Below are 23,127 nucleotides of genomic sequence, written 5' to 3' on the forward strand. Positions count from 1 at the left end.
AAGAAGTCTGAAGGCTCAAGGAGGTTTAAAAACAAAACTCTAGTAAGGCACACATATTTGGAAGAGAAGACAAAAGCGAACAGACACTTAGCATGGTTTACATCTGGCTAATCGATTGTCACACTTCTTGTTTCTTACCCCATCAGACTTTGTTATAGTAACCTCGCCATGTTCCTTAATCTCAGCTATAACTTTAGTGAGTGTAATGTTACCATAACTGACTGAAACAATCAGTATCAAAATAAGGAGGCTGAAATAAACCAGAACTATTCTTTAAGTTTTTTCTAGAGGCAGTATGGTAGTATTTGGAATAGATCTGTAAAGCTACAGTGTGCAGCTTTTTTTTTTTACTCAGAGTGTATTTTAGTCACATCTTCCTCCAACACTTGTCACTTATATTATCAGACTGTATATGTGTATCTAGCCTGAGGCTCGGCTGGTTGCCATCTGTAAAACCACCACAAACAATAAAAAAGCAAAGGGCAAACAGCGGCAAACTGCAGTCAAGAAAGCAATGTTAAAGTTCACCCGTTATTATGGACAAGCTCTTTCTGCTGGACATATTTCTGTACTCTCTCTGATTGTCACAAGACAGCTGACTGCCAGCTGTTATGACACCCACCCACAGCTAAATATGTAAACACAACATCCTGATCAACTCTTTTAAAAATTACAATATTCAGAAAGAGAGGGTTGCATTATGCACATAGCATGTTGTTCCTTGTAAAAACACATAATCCTAGTGTGAATGTTAGATTATAATGTTAACTGTGTACAGGTTGTTCCTGATCCATGTAGGAGTCCAATGTACCCTCATAACTGAGCGTGCGTAACTCTGCTAAGGGTACAATAACCAAAAGGCAGGCTACCACATTCATTTACTTAAGGAACATGAAAGGAGTTGTCCTGTGTGTGGTGACTCAGTTAGAAGTCATTGTAGTATGTATTTGATATTTGATAACTTTTGATAAAAAAATCAGAAAATCACCTAGTAATGAAAACCAAGACAAAATAAATATCACTCACTGCAGCATGACTTTGGATTGGGTTGTTAATTTTTTCCATATCGAAAAGCACTTCACAGTATACTCCAGTTCACAATGATGAATTTCTCACCATTTACTTTCTTCTTGCAAATAGCAGGACCATTCTGCTTATGTTTGCACCTTGGTAAAATGTAGTTAAATGAAGTGTGGAGAGTGTTCCAGAGTTGTGTGTGTCAGAATTTTCATTTGGAGTAGCAAGGCCATGTCAGACACCATGCGGCAAATCAGGTCGTCTGACTGACTGTAGCAATAAGCATGAAACCTGTTCATGCTTGGTGTATGTTTAAGACCCTGGCTTACTCCAAGTTCAATACAGCAAGGTGTGTGGTGTCACGTAAATCTATAAATCTCTGTATAATTGTGAATGAAGCTGAACAGAGATATATCCAACAGTGTTAAAGAGCTGTGGTCAATCAAAGTCAACCTCAATAAATGCGTCGAAATCTGCAAGATATATTACATTTATTCATTTAGCTGACGCTTTTATCCAAAGTGACTAACAATTGCTATACATGTCAGAGGCCTCAATAATGGGTTAAGTGTCTTGCTCAGGGACACAATGGGTATTGATCCCGGGTCATCGCCACACATTCAAGCTCCCATTCAATGTAATCTGTTCAAATCATGTATAAAAATTAACTAACATTATCAACATATTGGGAAGAAGTAGAAGTTCTGACATTGTGTCAAAGATATTTATATATTGATAGCTAGCGCTGGCCCACCCTGTGTTGTAATACTGCTTTGTACCTGAAGAGGCGACAGTCTCTCCCCGTTAGTTTTAGCTGGGAGATACTTTACACAAGCTCTCTTAGCTTTTTTAGTCTAATAAATAAACAAAATAAACACAAAATGTCAAGAAAGGGAATATTCTTTCACCTATTTTCCTTACCAAACACCTTCTGAATTCAAGTTTCTCTCTTGCCTTGTTAACTCATCATAAAACACACTTAATTCAAACTCGACAGACACAAAACAAAACTCACCAAAACCATCTTGATTAGTCTTTCCACTGTTTCAACAATCGCCAGTTCTGCTCTGGTCTAAACCACTAATTCAAAGAGTTAGATGTGAAAATATTCTGGATTTACACACTGTCGCTGCCTCTCTGATAATACCTCCCTCTCACTCCTTTCCCGTTTGATGCCTCTCCTGTCCCTGCCTAAACCCTCCATGTCTTGCCATGCCGTGAGTGAGTCCTGGTCAGGGTCGCTGTAAATCACTTCGGTACTGTATTCTGTAGTCGTCGGTCTCAGAGGCTTTGTTTGGTCCCGGATCGGCCTTGATCAATGCAAGGCTGCTGAGCATGGTTCTGTTGCCCGCTTGCCTGACTCTAGTTCTGGTGCCCATTCTGAATTTTTCTGCAATTGCTGTGAATTGACAACAGTTAACATCAGAAACACTGTAATAAAATGCTCATATACAGAGAAAACTCCCTTAGAAGAGGTTCAACAAAGTGAGGCTGCCTGACGAGTTAAAACATCAGTATGCTTTAAACAAAGTAGGCTACTTGTCGGATAGTCAAACAGCACCTGAAACCCCTTTCCCCCCACAAATTTCCAACATCAGAATTGGGGGAGCTGACAATTTGTTGTAAGTTTCCAAAATCGACAATCCAATCAGCACATCTGCTTTACGCAGCGGCTGACCAGATGTGTGCCTTTGAGGAGATGTGTGAAGTGTGGCCATTTGGAACAGCTATAAAAATTTGCCTTTAAACATCTTCGGACAACACTTTGTACGCACTAGATTGTTTGAAGTATACTGAACCCAGCGTCCTTACACACCTTCCCCGAGTGAGCACCATAGGCAAGAAAGTTAATAGCCAAGGCAGAAAAAACAAATCCCCAGTAACTATTCATCAGAGCCTACTGTACTTTCCCTTTCCACTTCAGCATCAATTTTGCAGTATAACTGTCAATTTTATTTGGCCCTCTTTTCTTTGTTGGCTTTCTCTGTGCATGGATGCCCAGACGATGTGCTGTCTGCAGTCCATTCCTGGGAGAAATGACAGGGGCTGTACTGTAGGTAAAGGTCAGTGCAGTCAGAGGTGGATGTACTGCTGGGGAAAAGGTCACTCAGTGCAAGGAAGGGAGGAAAGAGCATCTGCTGGTTTTAGGACCACTGCCAAAGCCTTTGAGACAGCAGAGAACAACTGAAGATAGGAGACGGGTGGATAGAGAGAGGGATATGATTTCTGTATACGTGATGTTCTGTGGAGAAAGGTCATGAGTCTGCGGTGGTGATACCAATAGCCCAGGGCAGTATGGCAAGAATGACCATGATCACATAACTGAGAAAATAAAAATATTTTTCAAGCCATTTCACTGTGTGTGTGTGTGTGTGTGTGTGTGTGTGTGTGTGTGTGTGTGTGTGTGTGTGTGTGTGTGTGGTTTCTGTGGCTGTGTGCATTACCAAGCCAGATGAGTTATATCTCCTGTCCTTCAGGCTTATCACTCTACCGGGTTTGGTCCCTCTGCTAATGAAGTCATCTCTATCCCTACTGCCTACTCTACACTGGGAGGAGAAAAGTAAGGGAAGCAGGTGGGAGAGGGAGAAACGGAGGCATGAATAAGGATTGATGCAAACGGAGAAGAGACACGCAGGGGGTAATACAGAGTAACAACAGTACACAGGACAAGTATGAAACAATTGAAATAGAGAGGAGTAGAAAGGAGAGAAAAATGCAGAGAGAAAGGAATAAAAAACAGCCAGGGAGAGTGAGGGGTGAAGAAAGCAAAGGAGGGAAAGCAAGTGAGCACTGCACTGCGTGTCATTGGCCCCCTGGCGTGAACAATCCATCTCAAATTGATCTTCCAGCTCGGCCCAGCAGGGCATTCTGAATCAATCTCAAATTGATCTCTGTGCCAGAGGTCGGGAAAACTAGCAGTGGAGCTTATCAGAAATATAGTGGTGCTGGGAGGATCTGACAGGGAAACTTATCACACTGCACAACAGGAAATGGGCTCTGAGCCCCCAGGGCAGCAAGAGGACGAGCCTGCTCCCTGTACACACACACATACTCACAAGCACACACAGATTCAATGTCTCAGCTTGTACCCAACACAACCGTACACTGACACATGCTCCCCAGTGTTCAGCACAGTACGGAGAGGGTCTGCTGTGCATAGACACAAAAACAAACACACACACACACACACTGCACAGGCATCATTACACACCTAGAGGCTACCTAAAAAAATGAAAGGTTTGTCAGAGCACGATATGTCAATATATTTTAAGTTAGACAGGTGAGATTTGAAGCCCGGAGCTCTTAATGACTTATAACACATTTAATGTGTCCTCGGCAAGGCTGTGTGAAAGGCCTGAGGAAGGACAATCAATACCGGCTTGCATTTAGACGGTTAGTCAGCTTAGGGGAGCAACCTGCCTCTTCAGGCCCAGTAAAAAAAATAAAACCATATAAACAATATTTCAAAAGTGACTTTCACCACACTGTTTTTCTGGAAACACTCCCGTCCAAGAGTCCAGGAACCTAAACACAATGAACGTGTGTACTCATAAAGTTATGAGCTTATGAAAAATTATCTGGCTAATATTTGATCACGTTTGTTGACACCAGTATGCTGTTCATACTGTCTATAGTGGCCAGTGTTCCCATTTATATTTCTACGGGATTGTGAACTTTCCCATGCCTTTTCTCACTTCTCATCCCTGCTTGGTTCATCAGATTGAAGCTGACAGCAACTTTACAGAGCACCACCAGAGACCAGAACACACAGAAAATAACTCAAAGTTCATTTTGATGACAGAGAGAGCTGCAGAATGACACAGAGATAGGGTGAGGGGAGCAATACAGGTAATGAGAGAATGAAGGAGTGCAGTAAAAAAAGAGTGAGGAGGGGTGTCTTTGAGCATGTCAGCATTTAGGAGGCAGCAGGAGAGCCTTTTCTGTGGCTGGGACTGGAAAAGCTCTCTGTCAGCACAGAGGGGTAATGGGGGTTAGCAGGGTGAATAGAGGGAGCGAAGATGAGTGTGTAAGTATATCAAAAAGTGTGAGTGTATGAGTACAAGTGGCTGCATGTCCCAAGAGTAATATAGTATGAGTGACCACAGTGACCCTCAGGGCTGCAGGAATACAGAAATAACCAAGCACACACACGTACAGTATGCATGCACTCATGATACCAAATAATGGTAGTAGCGCTCTAGAAACTTACATATAAGAAGGGATGGGCAGAGTACTAGAATATTATACTCAAGTAAAACTACTGTTACGTTAAGTAACAGTAAACATTAAAAAATAATAAATAAAGTCTTTGGACACCGCAGCGGGTGCAACACACAATGTGAGGCTACATAAATAAAATTCTTATAGAATCAACAACATAATAAAACATCATGTAAAAACAATGTACACTCCGCAATGACTACAGACACAAAAAGACGTATATAAGCAAAGAAAAGAGCCGCACAGTTTTTACACACTGTGTAGAAGGCTTAGTTGCTGGGATATGCAGGTTGTGTGCTCCTCAAAGGAAAGTACAATACTCTAACTGATAAAAAGTACTTCAGTTGAAGTAAAATGAGAGATTAAAAAAAAAAATCTTTAAAAAACTAGATGTTCACAAAGAAACTTTGTTAGAGTAACAAGAGTAAATGTAATTTCTTACTTCCACTCCTGCAGTTGGTTAATATAAATGGTTTCTTCTAGGGCATTTGGCAAGAAACATCTCTTAAATGTACAAGAAGGGGTAGGATGGGAAAACCACCAATTCCCCCAAACGAACTGCCCCAATACAAAGACAGATGTTGATTTAAAGACAGATCATTAAGTGTACACCCTGCTGTGGATTGGTCTTTCTCCGCCACGGTGCACAAGCACCAACTTATGCTAATAAATGCTTCAGCAAAAACAAGCCAGACCTTTTTATGACCTCTGGCCTCCACTAGTGACACACATGCACACACTTCAAAGTCACCTTTCCACAACTTTGCACTCCGTTTATTCTTTCAGTCTAACTGTCTGCAGTGGCAGCCCACTTAGTTTTTGTCTGAGCTATACAAACACACTGTCTCCCCCTCTTTAACACATCTGCCTCTTCACTTTTGATTTCTCTGCCACTTTCTATCTCTATCTTAACAAAAGTGAGGCAAATAGAGGGAGGTTGTTGACTTAGCATAACTAATGTTAGCTGAGGTTAAAGTTTTGTCCAGTGATGATTGCAGACTGCAGTCAGAGGTTGACTCCGTAAATGTCAGCCCTGTCGATCACAGTTAAAACCCACAGACAGCTCTCGTGAGGGCCTTTCTGAATGGCAGCGTATTATTTGTCCTAGACATCCCCTAAATGATTACATCCTCTCTTGCTGTCCAAGGACAGAGCTGGATTTGTTTGCTCCATGGCTGGATGACATAGTCCATCTAGAAACAGCTATTCACACATAAAAACACTCTCAGTGCTTTGGTATCTTTGTGACAGCATCTTGTCTTTTTCACTTTCATTTTGGTAGTGAGCGAAGAAGTTAATTATAGCTCGGTGCAACCATGCTGCTTTGCCCTTCACGCAGTTGAGCTGAAATGACTTTTAGCTTTTAATTCTTCAATAATTTCAGGACAACAGCATAGTTCATGACATGGAAACGATGCAGGGGCTTGACAGAGTTGAAAAGGCTGGAAGGATTAATTACTCCAGGCAGCCTCGGGTAACCTTTTAACTTTGCGCTCTGAGTTGGTTCTGACATGGATAGTCGACCCTGCTCTTTATGGATAATGTGAAAGGGTGGGGGGGGACTTCATGAGTGCCCTGGATGTCACTTGTCACCTTACTGCTGTGTAATGCTGCTAATTAGCACTAAATATCCTGAACTCTGAAATTTCCAATTACTTCTCCCAGTGAGACTCTGAAACTTTGATGAATGCCACCGAGCCAAAGCAGCTGGCCCTCCTGGAGAGAAGCCACCCATGTACAAAAAGTACATGCACTGCATCACTAACAGGCACATGACATGTTAACCAGCCCTCGTTTCCAACCACCTCTGACTCCTTCATTAACTCTAGCTGTGGATTTAAATTCCAAATATCTTTTTAAAGTTGGTACAGAAAGATTGTTTGCTCACTGTGTGCAGATGGTCCCAAGTCATGCAGAAGAATTGTCCTTATCCCACTCCAAACACTCTGCGTCCAGGAGGATTAGGCCACATTGTTGACACTACTCAGGGGAGCACGTTTCTACAGCTGGTACACATCGGGCTAAACCCACCCTTATCTACATATGCACATATTTATGGTGTGCTACTGTTCACCCGCATACTGTCCACGCACTCATACAGAAAACACCCTAGCATACACACACACACAGGCAGATGTAGATTATACTGTATGTCTTCTAGTGATTTAAATTCATAGGTACATTATCATTTTTTATTTTTAGCCTTGCTTTGTAATTCTGTATTAATCGGAGGCCAGCCAAATCCAGCACCTTATCAGACTGGATAATATGAAGTGTTTCTACTGTGGCAAGAAAACATGTACAGTATTATTCATTTATTCATGTCCTGTCCAGCAAAAGTGCTAAATAAGCAATTAATGTGAAAGCTCTTTGGTCTTTTAATCACAGTAAACACCTGTAACGCTGCCTGATTTGAAAGCCAGATTATGTTAATCTTTTGTTTAGACAGTTCACGGCCATTTACAGTGAGCTCCTCCCCCCTCCCTGTTGTCCTCCATACTGTATTTTCAACATCACTGCATTTCCTCTCACTGATATGTTTCTTTTGATGTTTTCAGTGTTGCAGAAATTCTGCTTCTGTTCCATCTGTTGAACCTTTTCAGTTGCTGTGTGATCAAAGCCCTGCTGCAAATTGTGACATTAAGGTTGAATCTAATGACACCATCTTCTGTTCTTGTGGGAAAACATTTAAAAACACTGTCTCTCAAGACTTAATTGTTGGAAACAGACATTTTTCACACGTCATGTAACAATGATACTGTCAGTTTTCCATCAATGTTCTCTGGTAATGATTCTAAAAACACAGGCTGATTCAGGAGACTTGCTCATTACTTCCAGCTCTGATAATCTTCGGCTGGTTGGCTAATTCAAAGAGTAACGATACGATGCTACACCACACCTCGTCCCTGCCATGGCTGATCATACAAGCCCACTCTATCAGTTAGGAATGTCCACAACCTGACAGCTGTAAACAGCCTGACACATTCCTCTCTCCATCCTCCTTGTCTCTTTAACAAACGCTCCACTCATCCTTTCTCTCTCCCTGTCCTATCCTCTCTTGTTTGTGAGCTTTGACAAGGTGGCGCTTTCTCCTTCTGCCATTTGAGTGTTGGTTTACCACTGATGAGTACACGGTGTACTGTACACCTATGACGGGACAAGAGGGATGCATTCTGACGGACAAAGAAGAAAAAAATCTTCCACCTGTGGGACAGTCTTTATTGAGTCTCTTGTTCCCTGATGTGTGCCTGTTGTCTGATATGTACTGCCTGTTATGCTCCAGCTCTTGGCTCCTGTTCAATGCCTTATTGATGCAGCAGCACTCCACAGCTCCTCTCTATCAATGCACTGCTCATCTGCTCCTCTTGCTGATGGTGTGGCTGCAATCAAACCCAAAGGGCTGTCAGACAGTCAGGGCTACTTAAACTAAAGTGAGGAAGGATGAGTGCAATCTGACACACATAACCCTTATCTATGTACCTCTATTTCTCAGACTGAATAAATTGGCCATAATTTAACCTTGATGCATGTAGGATATAAACGGATGGGCTCCTGGAGTTGCCATTACTCTAGTACCTCTCATGCTCTGGCCCTGTAGCTGTATATTACCATCCTGCAGTGCATACAGTATATCCAAATGATGCAGACCAGTGGGCCAAGCAGTAATGGATGTCAAGGAGCAGATTACACGGTGATGTGTTAGTGATCGGCTACTATCCTGCACACGTAACTGATTAAAGCAGCAGAGTGTGCGATTGCTGCATGTTTAAGTGGGTTCTTGGGAAATAATAAAGATGCTCTTTGTCAAAGGTTAATTCTCCCTCAGGACGAGCTGTAAAAGCTGCCATGTTTCTGGGTTGCCAGTAAGAATAAAATCTCCTATAATAATGTTGATTGATATATATCATGATAAATCCTTGGAGAAATATTTTAAAGATAAACTAACCAGATGGGGATGTCAAATAATATCTGATGGAAAAAATCAAGGAACTTCATAACAAAAATCACAGAAATCCAACATTGACATAGAGCAGTATTGCTTATTGATTTGCAAAATTGCGATCAATCAAGGAATCAAGTAATCAGGGCCAGGGTTGCACAATGAAATGTAAGTTGTAACCCCTTCTTGTTACACGCGCACAGAATATATATACAAGTATTTCAAACATCTGAAGCATCACTCATGTGCATTTTACAAAAAGACAAGACAGACTTAAGAGGAAGCAATTGTGACTGTGAGTGAAATGGAGAGAAATAACAGTGACAGTGATTAAATGAAAAGGAAAGAGGGAGTAGATTAGCTCAGTCTGTCCTTAGAGAGTGTCTGAGAGTGAGAGCGAGCTGCCAGCCCTCCCTTCATCTTCCCCTCCTCCCCCATCAAAGCTTCTCTGCTCTCATCGTGATCATTCTCACCCTTAACATCCTGAGGTATCTCTTTCTCTCAGTTCAATTTAATTCAAATTAGCTTTATTGGTATGAATGTGTAACAACAATATTGCCAAAGCATCATACAAACTACATAATGACAATCAACCCCATACGTTTCATTAAACTAGAAATTAAAGCATAAAGAAAATCTCTCTTTCTTCTCTTTCTCTCTCTCACTCTCTAGCTCTCTCCATTTTGGCGGTGCAAGAAGCAAAGTCCCACTGCACAGTTTTTACACATAATCTCATTTCTTCTTGACTGCATGCTACTGTCAGTCTCTCTGTGTAAGTGTGGGTTGTGTTCCAATGTGTTCTCTTGTGATTATCTGGCTTTGTTATGTTTTTGTCATATTTTATTATGACTCTGGATAGGGGGGCCATGTGAACTTGTAAATGCACCATGTGTTTGTAACTGACATTTCGGGTTAAGATACTCGTCTTTACCACCAAGGCCATAGAAAATACTTGTTTCACGTTTTATGATTTGACTGTATTATGGCTAAGGTTTGGTTAGGCACTAAAACAACTTGGTGTAAAGATCATGGTTTGGTTAAAATGACTACCTTGATAAGGTTAGGGGACATTATCATGGTTCTAATAAAAACCACTTGGTTAAGTTTAAGGAAAAATCGCAAAGTTAACTGTTGGTAGGGAACAGGAAACAAACAGCGGTGTCCCTGTGAAAGTCTGGCCTCCTTTCTCTGTCTACTTTGTGGCTCTACAACAATGTCACACTCTGGCCTCCTGTGCTCCCAACATACAAGAGTCATCATTCGATACTGCCACTAGAGTCAATTAAACATAGTGTATTTCTGGTGGCATTTGCTGAAACCACATTTGCTGTCGTTTTTCTTCCCTCTTCTGATTGGCTAGCAGGTGTGTGTTAAAGTTGTACCGTATATGAAAACATACCATTTGTTGATCATGGCAAAGAGTAACTGTTCGCTGCCCTCGCTCAACTTTTGTAATTCCAAAAAGATTTAAAGATTGGTTATTTAGTGTGAACTGGGCTTGTCTGGGGGCGTTTTCTGCTCTGCAGTCTAGCTGTCTGTCCTAAGGTTTCATCAGTTGAATTTTTATCATGTCTCGTTGCACTCCACTTTGACATACGCAATGTAACAACCTCTTTTGACCTTTGTGTTTCTATCACAAAACATATGGAGCTCTGGGAGTCACTGTGGGGACTTTAAGCAGCAATGAAACTTAGAGGGAACATGGAAAGGCCTGTAACCAGCAGCTGTCTTGGTCTGTTATTTTTTAATACTATCAAACCCATCAGCATCTTGTTTATCCTGCTGCTGCCTATATGTGTCTTTGTGTGCCACTTGAAAAATATAATCCACAAATTAGACTATAACTTCATCTGAGTATTAGTTGTTTACTGTTGTCTCAGGATTCTGTAACTCTATATGAGCATAAGAAAATGAATAATGAACAATAAACTCTATGTGCAGTGAACGTGTTGTTTGAGTCCATACGTCCATACAGACACACCAAGGAGCAGTAAGGGGCTTAGGAGTAAAAATTTATTTATATACTTTTAAAAATAAATTGTACAGTGCTTCACTATTAAAATCTTTAAGCACAAAGCGAGGGAGGCAGGGTTACAGAATAATGCAAAAAATGAGTTTAATCCACAAACAATATAAACAAGAAAGTGAAGGGATAAAAATTAGTCTGTTTTTCTCATTTAGGAGGTAAAACAGCAAATGCATGATCTCCCTTAAGTTGCTCCATGTACTTGGACACAAGTCCAAACACTCCAGAAATGTGCTCAGGTACTTCACCCTTTAGTACTTCTTGATAGGTAATTACCAGAGTTTTATATTTAATTCTAAACTCCACTGGTAGATAATGGAGACAGGCCAACACTGAAGTAATGTGCTCCCTGTGCTTTCTCTTTGTTAGATGTTGAGCTGCAGTGTTTTGAACCAGCTGAAGGCGAGCTGCAGTGCCTTGGCAGAGGCAAGCATATAGAGAATTACAGAATCTTACTTAAGCGTGACACAAAAAAAGACACAAAAGCATGGATTAATTTCTCAGCACTTTAAAGAAGGGAATATGTCTCATCCCAGAATTATTTCTTAACAGGAGAAAGCATGACCGTTTGTTAATATGTGTGAAAAAATTCAGAGAGGAGTTATGTGACATTAAACCAAAAGAAAGCCGGCCGTCTGCCAGGTCGGATGTGGATTCTTACTCTTTTTTAATGCATGCATTATTTTGCATCTGTTTTACTTTTTGCAAAACAGACCACAACATGAGAACAGCGACAAAACCATTTTTGTATTCACATCGGCGAGAAGGTAACCAGTTGAAGACTCAACTTTACTCCCAGTCTGACTGCATTTGATATAACTAATTGTGACAACAGGTGAGGGTGTGGGAACAATGGATATATTTAGGAACACAATGAGGAGCATATTAACACTATAAAAAAGATGCAGGCACACACACATGAGACTTTCATGAATCCATCGCCACAGTGCATGCTGGCAGGCTCCCCTACACAACGACCCCAACACTTCTATATTGATGGATGTATGAAAAACTTTTGATGCAGTTGATCGTGTTAAATTCTGTCAGCTTCAGGAGTGATGTTCCTGTTTAAGAGCTATTATCAGACGTCAGTAGGTTATATGACATAGATAATCTGGATTCTTTATGGTTATGAAAAATATGAAAAATTCTGAAGCTTGTGCTGCTCATCATTTATATACATTATTATTTTTTTGCATAATGGTCCAAGTACATCTGTATGCTGACAACATCATTTTATCATGTGTTACTGATTCTGAATCATGAATTCTGACCATAGCCCTGGCGGTTGGTTTAGACCATGTGGTCTTCTCTGCCCTATGGTGGATTTGTTTGGTGGGACAGAGCGCAAGGTTTGTGACCATGTCTTTTTGATTGACTACTAGTAGTCAGGCTTTAATTCAAATAAAAGTTTGATGTTTTTTAAAGAAACAAAATCTGCTGTAGGTGATGGTGATGTTATTTAAATACATGCTGCTTAGATTAAGTTAACATTTCTACTTTTAATGGTTCATTACACTAACATTTTGTATTCTTAAAGAAGCTCAAGACAGTCGTGGAACATGTCTGTCCTTCACCCAATTCTAAAATGAAATGTAAATCAGCAACCATCATAATGTTTGGAGGAGAGGAGCACATAATAGGTGTTGAAATTAAGTAACTGGAACTAATTCCTTCTTGTCCTGTGACGAGCATGCTTTACAAATCTTTGTACCATGCATGACAAATAATATCAAATTGTTATTCCATTTCATTAATTCTGGGAACTTTTAGTTAATTGCACGTATTGTTTCATGCATTGCACAACTGCAGTACATCTGAGTGTGCGTACATGTCCATGCTCACCTTATTTCATGCAGTCATGAATACACGTGTATGTGCAAAAAAAGATTAATTCGTCATTAGCTTCTGCAAAGGAAAAAAGGGAGATTAAAAGATACCATTGATGCAGCTGTGGCTCTTCACTTGTCATCTTTAGCTGTGGTCTACTCAGGAACTTTTACAGGTGAGCCTAAACTTTGCTGCGGTGTCCAGGTGTTCCTTTTTCCCCCACCATCAAAAAAGTGTGAGGTTCTTCAGTCAGTGTCATTGACCAGTGACACTGGCTTAGATCCGCTGCACAGTGGCTGCCCACTGCTCCCTTGAGGGATGGGTTAAATGCAGAAAATGAATTTCGTAAATGTATGTGTATGTGTCAATAAAGTATACCTTACCTTACCAGTTGTAAAACATGTTCAAAGCATGTTCAAAGATTTTCAACATCTCTATAGATGTGGTTACTTTCAGGCAGGTGCTGACATCCTGGCCATACATTTGTACCATACTTTATTTATTAACTCCAATATTATTTTAACTGTCCAGTCTGATAATGGAACAAAGAACTGTTGACAATGTTGTGAACTGATTGTAAAGAAGTGCAGGACAAAAGACTATAGAAGTGATTATTTATCACCGAAGATGTCACCACAATCAACAAAACAAGAATCTCACATGAAATGTCACTTTGATTCATTGTCAGTGAGATTTAAATTGCATCTGTCAAGGCTCTAAGCCAATTCAACTACATCTGTAATAATTCATCTCACAGAGTCACACACACACACACACACACACACTTCGAGGTTCTTATTCAGCTGCTGTGAAACTGATGGTTTTCTGCCTTCGGTGGGTGTTGAGAGTGCATGTTGGAGGAAATGTGGTCGATGCTTTGTTCACAAAAAGCAACTCGTCTTTGCCACACACACACAGGCATGCTGAGGCTGAGATGATTTATAGCCAGCCATGTCTAATGGATTGCTTTGGCACTTGAGAAATTATGAAAAAAATTAATTAGCCTTTAGTGACCCTGCTGTCCATCTGCCGCTCCCCCCTCCCCCCCCCCCTCTCTCTCACACACACACACACACACACACACACACACACAGACGTACACAGTGACCCTGTTGCTTGGCTGCTCACTTTAGATGTAATTACGGTCTAAATGGGTTGTGCTTACCTGTCACAGATTTCTTGCCACTAAATAACATTAAAATACCTTTTTGTTTATCATATCATTAATATACCATGGAGACATTTCAATATAATTGATGTAAATCACCCATACTATTTACATTGAGTATCAACATTTTTATATTAAACTCTTTATCATTCATTCTTTCATGTGCAATGAATGTGCATTTAACATTATGAAGTATATAATAAAATAAACATATAAGCATTCATGTACCATTATTAATTGATAATCAATACATTTTATGTGACTAAGAGATACTTTTAACTGAAATGAAAACTTGCTCACATATATTAATTATAATATATATTTACATATATATAGTTATATATCAAAGTAGGAAAGTGTTTCACAGAATTTTTTAAAAAGTATAAAAGAAATTGTGTTTGAAATAACAACAGACGAAACAACCAGAATTTAAAAACATAAAAGCTTAAAGTTACAAAAAGTCTTTTAAGTCATTTAACAAATGATAATTCTGTCTGCCGCAGAGGCCTACAGACACAACAGTGACGAAAGTAAACCAGTAAGCGCCGACGTGAAAGAAACAAATAGAGAGTGAACAGCAGCTTGGTTCCCTCTCAGTGAGGATTTCAATGAATAGTTCTTATTTTCTATCTCTCTTCTCTCTTCTGGCTGAATTCACTTGGAGGACAGAATGCTCAGCTCAGATGAGGAATTGTGGAGTTTCCCTTATCCTCTGTCCTTCTGCCTCTCCGTGTGTCCTTAACTGCTACAGGATGTAAAAAGAGAATTCACTAGAAATGCCCACCTTACTTTTGTGTCCTCAGCAAGGAAGTAAAAGAATCAAGATGTTTCAACTGGTTTGACAGAATGAGCTAAAACAATATGTAGCTCTCCTCCATTTCAAATAGGATAACAGAAGATAGTCTTTAAATTTGATTGAAATTATGCTTTCCATTTTTGGCAAGCGTCCAGTTCAGACATGAAGACTTGTTATGAATTATTTTGTGCTTTCTGTCTCCTGAGCTCTGAAAACCAGCTGGTGTGAAATAGTCTGTGAGAGTGATGCTGGAGGAGACGTGATTACTGTCCATTCCAAATTAAGTCTACACTTCAGACAGACACAAAAACCTGTGATGTTTATCTGTGTATATTTCTACATGTGTAATTCTGACTGTGGAGAAGTTTTTTTTTTGCATGTTTATAATAATATACAAAACAAAAACATCTCTTCTTTGAGAAGAGCTGCGGAGACAATGTGGAGAAATACTCCCTACCTGAGTGACAGATAAGCAGATGGCAAGGACTGTGGCAGTGTTAGTTCCCCAAAATATGTTGTTGTAAGTGTCCTGAAAAATCACATATATTTCTTACCAATATATAGTCTAAACATCAGTTGTTAACTGGATTTGAAAATTTGGTATGGTTATCTTCAAAGGACAGCTCTTGATCTGAACTAGCGAAAGCGACTGAGATAGTAATGGAGAAGGTGAGATGAGTTTAAACAAAGAGACAACATGACAGATAAACGAAAGAATGACAAAAACAGATTGCGGGAGTGAGTCAGCGAGAGAGACAAAGAGAGACACAGGGAGGGTGAGCAACAGGGAGGGATTATTAGCAACTGTGTGGGGATTAGAGAGCAATGCTGAGGTCTGACACACCAGTGTGATCTCAATCTGGCTTAATGTCACTTGTCTCTCCTCCACTTTCTTTGGTCTGTTCCTCAGGTGCACACCAGCCCATTTAAGTTCACTCCTGTCACATCACTCACCTCTCTCTCCCTCTCTTTTTCTTTCACACACGCATACATGCCTCACAGCTTGCCTCACAAAGCTCCCACATGGCGGTGCTCAGTGAGTGGTACAGTTGGCACACAAGACAGTTTCTACGGATTTTCCACCTTGGATGCTGCAGCAGAACAAATCCAATGTCTTTTTCTGGCTGGCTGGAGATCATGAAAACAGCATTCTTTCCAGATGAAGTGATTGTACCATATAACTCTGTTGAGGCTCACACACATTTACACACTGACTCACCAGCCAAGCTTACTGTTTGTTGAGTGAAATATAGCCCCAGTAAAAGTGCATCGTGTAGTTTTGACATATACTTTACCAATCACATTCTCTGTTTCTGTCTCTTTTTCCACCGCTCCTGCAGATCTGAGTTCGACCTGGACTATGACAGCTATCACGAGGACAGCTATGACAGGTACTGTTAGAGAGCTACACACAGGGGTGGACTGCTAATCTGGCATACCGGGCAAATACCCGACAAACTTTTGGGGCCGATGTCGTTTTATGCTACCTATCGAGATGTGCTACTTGGCAGTTCTTTGCATGCCTATTGTTTAGGGTTAGGGTTAGCGGTATGGTTAGACGTTAGAAATTTTCATCGAGGTAGCATTTTTCGATAAGGAAGCATAAATCGTCAGAACATGTAACGTAAATTATTTACTTTTTTACTGTTTTTAAAAAATGGGCCAACAATGGGCCCATAAAGCATGGACAGTGGCCCATTGGGTAATTTTCTATACTGACATTGGGCTGGCCCAATCACGTCTGTTATTAGCCCCCACCCCCTCTACTCTCTGTTTCTTGCATTGGGGGCCAAAAAAAAAGAAAGTCTTCAGATGGCTGCCGCCAAATGCGCTAAAATAACCAATATGTTTGCTACCGGGGCTGCAGTAGCTTCACCAGCTACACAGGATAAGCGGTTGACGATGGATGGATGGATATTGTATGAGAGCTTATCATGAACTCTTGGCTCTGCAGTTAGTTTGCGTTGTGTGTTTACCTTTTCCATGTTACTGCAGAATACACGCTTGTGCAGCTTATAGCTGAGTACAGTGGTTAGGTAGATGAGGCAGTCAGACTGTGCTCCACTCAAGAGTGGCTCTGTATTATTGGTCTACTGCTGAAATTGCACAGGGACTTTCCTACATCCCCCAGGCCTCACTCATAAACACTCCACTCAGCACATCTGAATAAAAAAAGGCATCCACACACTCACACACACACAAACACTGCCTTTCTTGCACATATCAATGCTCTGTTGCTCTGAGTGTTAACTGTCATCTTTTCTTTGTCTTGTTTTTTCATTTGTTTTGCCTTGCTCTGCATTTTTCTGTCTTTGCTCAGGGGGAACACTCACCACTGATTTTCAATTTGTTTTTAACACAGTGCATGATTATTCCCTGTGCTGTTGGCTAGCAATACTGACAGCTCTTTGTGTGTGTATGTGGGCATATTTATGCGTGTACGCACATGTGTTTGCCTCTGGGTGTGAGTGCGTGGGGGACTGTGTGTGTGCATGTGTGTGTTTTTGTTTTTGTGTTTGTTGTTTGTGCACGACAATATGTGGGAAAGAGAGAAATCATTTTTTCCGCTGTCATCTTGTGCGAACACAAGAGAAAAGTGTCTCTCAACACACAGATAACAGCGCGAGCTGACAAATCTGCTTTCCGTGTGGGGTCTAATCCATAGAGACAAACACTCCCTCTCACACACACTCAACACACAGTCACTGTAATCCTCACTCGTCTACAGTCTCTTATTGTCTGAGCTTCCATTCTCTGAGATGACACATCAAAGCTGGTGTAACAACACATTGTCTATCTGCCCCTGCAAACTGCTCTGAAGGACTATAAACTCCCATAAGTCTTTGGTCTCTGTGTCTCCCCACATGGACAATGCTCAAAGCCCTCTAATCTCACACACTTATGGTGGCCTTCATCGTTATGTGACATTGTGATGTGTGTGTGTTGGTGTGTGAGGACTATGAACGTGCTAACACAGTCTGTGCAGACTTCACAGAATATAACAGAGCAGAAAACAACAGAGAAAACTTTTCAGGAAGCCAGGCTGCGTCTGATTGACTGGCTAACAGCTCAATCAGTAAATCTACATTACTGTTCGACTCCAAGTCCTTGCAGCTGACAGCTTGCTTCCCTGTTGTTGGCTTGTGATATACAGCAGAAGAGCTTTTTAAAGCTTCTGGCTTTGCAGAAACCATTTAGGCTGTGCTCAGACTGTCCTCGATCCAGGTATACCCAGATTGCAACTTGGTTCCGGATGAGATGGATTACATCAATCATAATGCATCTGAAATTATTCTAAACTGACCACTTGATCAGAATCATCTGGGTCTTGTCGTTGACATTAGTTGTAACTTTTTTTGTATGTGGTTGCAGACTGTCTGGAGATGTTATACATCTATAAACTACAAGTGAGACTGGTGGAATCTGTACTATCAGACTTTAAGGAAACACTGCCACTACTGCCAGCTCATCGTCTTATAGTCGTGTCGATTTTAGCGAAAACTATTTCTAGAATTATTGCTATATACAGCAGTCCTAATTGTTCCTACCGGGTTTTGTGAAAAAATACATTTCATTCTATGTGGTATTACATTTTTTCTCAGTCGCTTTGGTGCATTTCTCGAATTATCCTTAATATTTGCAAAACAGTAAGTGCATTTCTCGAAACAGGTAGTACAAACAGCACAACACAGTGGATTACCTGCAAAAGCCCATAAGTTGCTCAAATTCCTTAGTTTATCTCTCAAAAGTAAATCTTTATGTCATTGAACTCATCAGTGCCATCAGAACGACAAGTCATTGTGTCTTTTTTATGAACAAGCAAGTCAAAAGTTTATGTTTAGCCATCTTGTCAATATAACAGCGTACTCTGTAAGTATTTTCTGAAGATTTTTATGACAATGATTGAAAATGCACAAGGCTGCACTTTTATGGCATATATCACTTTCACCAGTACAAAGTTATACATTGCAGGAGAGAGGACAGGAATCACAGCTATGCTTTTACTGTTCGTACTGTAATTTGTTGACAGAGCATGTCATTGTAATACAGAAAAGAAAGAGACAGGACTGTTGCATGGGATACACCCCTTTGGCTGACATTCCAGTCTGTTGTATCACAGATTCTCTTCCACATCACAACAGATACCTTTACAAAAAAATTCTAATAGACATGTATAGAATGTCTATCTATGTATACATTCATATATACAGTATATATACGGAAGCCCTAATCAAATATGTTTTTTACTCCATACTTTATACTCCTTTCCTGTGATAACGGGATAAGTTTCTCGTGATTTCGAGATAACCATAATGGTAACTATAGTGTGGTTAGTTGTATCATTGGTTAACTCACAGCACAGGACTTGTAGTGTCAAGGTTTTGTGTTCAATCCTCATTGAAGACTACATTTTTCTTTTTTATATTTTTCATAATCCTCTTCAACAAAGTTCTTATGAAAAGACTGCTTCACATGCTCACATTACTGTAAAGCACGTGCTGGACTCTGTGCGTTCCGGCGTTTGGTCCACATCCATCAACCTATGGAGTTTTCATTTCCTCATAATTCCCAGGCAGAGGATATTCCTTCTCATTCAGGGGAATCCATGTAACATTACACATTTCCTGACGGCTTTCGGAACCTTTGAAATAGCCGTCGGGAAACGTGTGATTGGATTCCCCTCAGTCTCTTCATAACAATTTTGCTGAAGAGGATAATAAATAACACACAAAAGAAGAAAAAGAAACTCAACAAGAACAGGAATCAAACTAATCAAACTGAGCCTTGTGCTCTACCAACTGAGCTAACCAGTGACACTGGTAATTGCTTTGAAATTATCCTAAAGAAACGCACCTGCCAGCCCCTGTATTCAGCTATGGTTTGTTATCTCATGATCACGAGAAAATTACTTATCCCGTTCTCAGGGGAAAACAACATTCGTTTTATAAATACAGTATATAGATGAGTAGGCACATGGCTCAATACATGGACAGAGCCCAGAAGGGAATGGGTAGTAATACCAGAGGAGCCAAGCACCAGCTAGTGGTTGATAGAGCAGTCACTCGAGACTGCAAGACCAGGCAGACCAATCTGTGCACCGCCTGGATTGACTACAAGAAAGCCTATGACTCATTGCCACATACATGGATATTGGAATGCTTGGAAATGTACAAGATCAACAGGACACTAATAGCCTTCATCAAGAACTCAATGGGGCTGTGGAAAACAAGTCTGACAGCCAACTCAAAGCCAATTGCACAAGTCACCATCAAGTGCGGCATATACCAAGGTGATGCACTATCACCACTGCTGTTCTGCATAGGCCTGAACCCCCTCAGCCAGATCATCACAAAGACTGGCTACTGGCTTCCAAAGTGGAACAACCATCAGTCACCTCCTCTACATGGATGACATCAAGCTGTATGCCAGAAATGAGCGAGACATGGACTCACTGATCCACACTACCAGGATCTACAGCAACGACACTGGAATGTCGTTCGGGACTGGACAAGTGTGGTCGCGTGGTATCAAAAAGAGGGAAGATGATCAGAACCGATGGGACTGAACTACCAGAAGGCCACATTGCAGATGTTCAGGACAGCTACAAATACCTTGGGGTGCCGCAGACTAACTAATACCTACAGAGAGTGAGGCAGGTCCTGAAAAGCCAGCTGAATGGGAAAAACAAGATCCGAGCCATCAACACATACGCCCTGCCAGTCATCAGATACCCCGCTGGTATAATAAACTGGCCAAAGGAGGAGATAGAGGCCACTGACATCAAGACAGGAAAGCTCCTCACAATGCATGGAGGGTTTCACCCCAAATACAGCACCCTGAGACTGTACACCAAGCGTAGCGAGGGAGGCCGAGGGCTAGTGAGTGTCAAGACCAATGTCCAGGATGAAACGACGAAGATCCAGGAGTACATCAGGAAGATGGCCCCCAAAGATGAAGGGTCTTAGTGAATACCTCAGGCAGCAGAAACCCAAGGGTGAGGACAAGGAAGATGAAGAACCTTCATGGAGGGACAAGCCGCTACACGGCATATACTACAGACAAATAGAAGAAGTGGCTGATATCAAGAAATCTTACCAGTGGCTGGAAAAGGCTGGACTGAAGGACAGCACAGAAGCACTAATCATGGCGGCACAAGAACAGGCACTCAGTACAAGATCAATAGAGGCTGTTGGTCTACCACACCAGGCAGGACCCCAGGTGCCGACTGTGCAAGGATGCCCCTGAGACAGTACAGCACATAAAAGCAGGGTGTAAGATGCTGGAAGGAAGTGTGTATATGGAACGCCATAACCAGGTAGCTGTCATAGTGTACAGGAACATCTGCCATGAGTATGGGCTGGAGGTCCCAAGGTCAAAATGGAAGACACCTCCCAAGGTAGTTGAGAATGACCGAGCTAAGATCCTGTGGGACTTCAAGATCCAGACTGACAAACTGGTGATGGCTAACCAACCAGACATCGTGTTGATCGACAAACAGCAGAAGAAGGCAGTAGTGATAGATGTGGCAATCCCAAGCGACAGCAACATCAAGAAGAAGGAACACGAGAAGCTTGAGAAATACCAAGGGCTGAAAGAGGAGCTAGAAAAGATGTGGAGAGTGGCTACAGCAGATTCCAAGTAAAACATCAGAGGTCTCTGTCCATAAGAGTGCAGTCCTGGGAACAGCTAAGATACTGCGCAGAACCCTCAAACTCCCAGGCCTCTGGTAGAGGACCCGAGCTTGAGGATGACACATACCACCCCGCAAGGGGTGAGAGGGGGATTTTGTTTTTATTTTTTATATTACTGCTCATTGTGTTTTGTTACTGTTTACTGGTATTTATTGTAAGATTATTCAACAGAGACTGGTATAATTCATTGTGATCAGCATGACATAAGCAATTGATAATGTAGGAAACAGCAGACAATTGTACATAATCATTTGCATCAGTGTGTCAAGTCATTTGCAATTTGTTCAAAACAATGAGATAGTGCTTTTATGATGTGCACAAGTGACAAGATGATGTGGAGGTTGAACAATTAGTTTTCAGAATTTCAATTCTGATCTGAGAATTGCACCAAAGCAACTGAGAAAACTGTAAAAAGGTATTTTTGTGCCAAATCATTGCTACGTTTACAGCTGCTACAATTAAATACAAACATTAGTATTCAACATTCATAGACATTTGATTGCCCTAGTTCCCACGCATCCTGCAGCTTTGCTCATTGGTGATTGGTTGGTTTTGATCCTGTAGCTGTGTCACCTGGTCATTGGGTCAGTGGGTGTCGAGGTCAGATGTGAGGTTAAACCACTCTTCAACCACAACATCAGCTCTATACATACACACAAGCACAGTGCCGATTCTGTAAACCCTATGGAGTTTGACAGTGATACACCCCTGTCACCAGCACTACTAGCCTGACAGGGAGCTATTGATTGGCCCTGACAGAACCAATTACATTCAGTGACAGTGAGCGACATGGAGCTGTCCACAGGGAGGAGGCAACACCAGCGTGTGTGCACGAGAAGCAGAGATAGAAAATAAAAGACAAAAGGAACATAAAATATATATATATGAATATTTATGTAGGAGATGCTTGAACAGAAGCTTTTCTTTAATGTCACGTGTAATGTCTCTTTTTGCAGCTTGTTATTACACCCTTGTTAGTTCAAGACTGATACCAGAACGATTCTTTTCTTAGTGACTTATATTTAAGAAATATAAACTCAACAATACTCTTTTATTACTTACTACAATACTTTTTTATTGCACTAAAGCCAATGTTCTGAAACGTAAAGTGTCTAAACACAAACAGTTCAGTACAACACATTATAAATGTGACATAATTGTGATATAAATCAGACTCTGATAAGAATAAGAGTAAGACTGATAATCTGACCGGATATTCTATTCCAGCTTTTGTTGCTCGACAGTTGTTGATATGGGACATTTTTTGCTGGTAATAAAACAAGGTAATGAAGTCAACCCTAGTTTGGGCTTTGCAGTATGCCTTGTATCAAATTCTGTAAATGTTAATATGTGAGTGTGAAACCACCTCTAGGTTTAAATGGTGGCATTACAAGCTTTGCATTTTGCTTCTTCATAGAGAACTGAGGCTGTGGACAG

The 23,127-nt window shown here is 41.0% G+C and overlaps 1 protein-coding gene across 1 annotated transcript in view; it reads left to right on the forward strand.

The window, feature by feature from the left end:
- Nucleotides 1-23,127, forward strand: part of LOC119890511 (heterogeneous nuclear ribonucleoprotein C-like) — a 38,340-nt gene that overhangs the window by 10,950 nt on the left and 4,263 nt on the right. Inside the window, exon 3 of the mRNA XM_038701815.1 lies at nt 16,339-16,389. Coding sequence (XP_038557743.1) covers nt 16,339-16,389 — 51 coding nt within the window. The remainder of the gene's footprint in view (nt 1-16,338; nt 16,390-23,127) is intronic.

The sequence above is a fragment of the Micropterus salmoides genome, unplaced genomic scaffold (assembly GCF_014851395.1).
Source record: "Micropterus salmoides isolate LMB-PRFRI ecotype aquatic unplaced genomic scaffold, ASM1485139v1 Ms_hic_scaffold_6, whole genome shotgun sequence".
Lineage (NCBI taxonomy): Eukaryota > Metazoa > Chordata > Actinopteri > Centrarchiformes > Centrarchidae > Micropterus > Micropterus salmoides.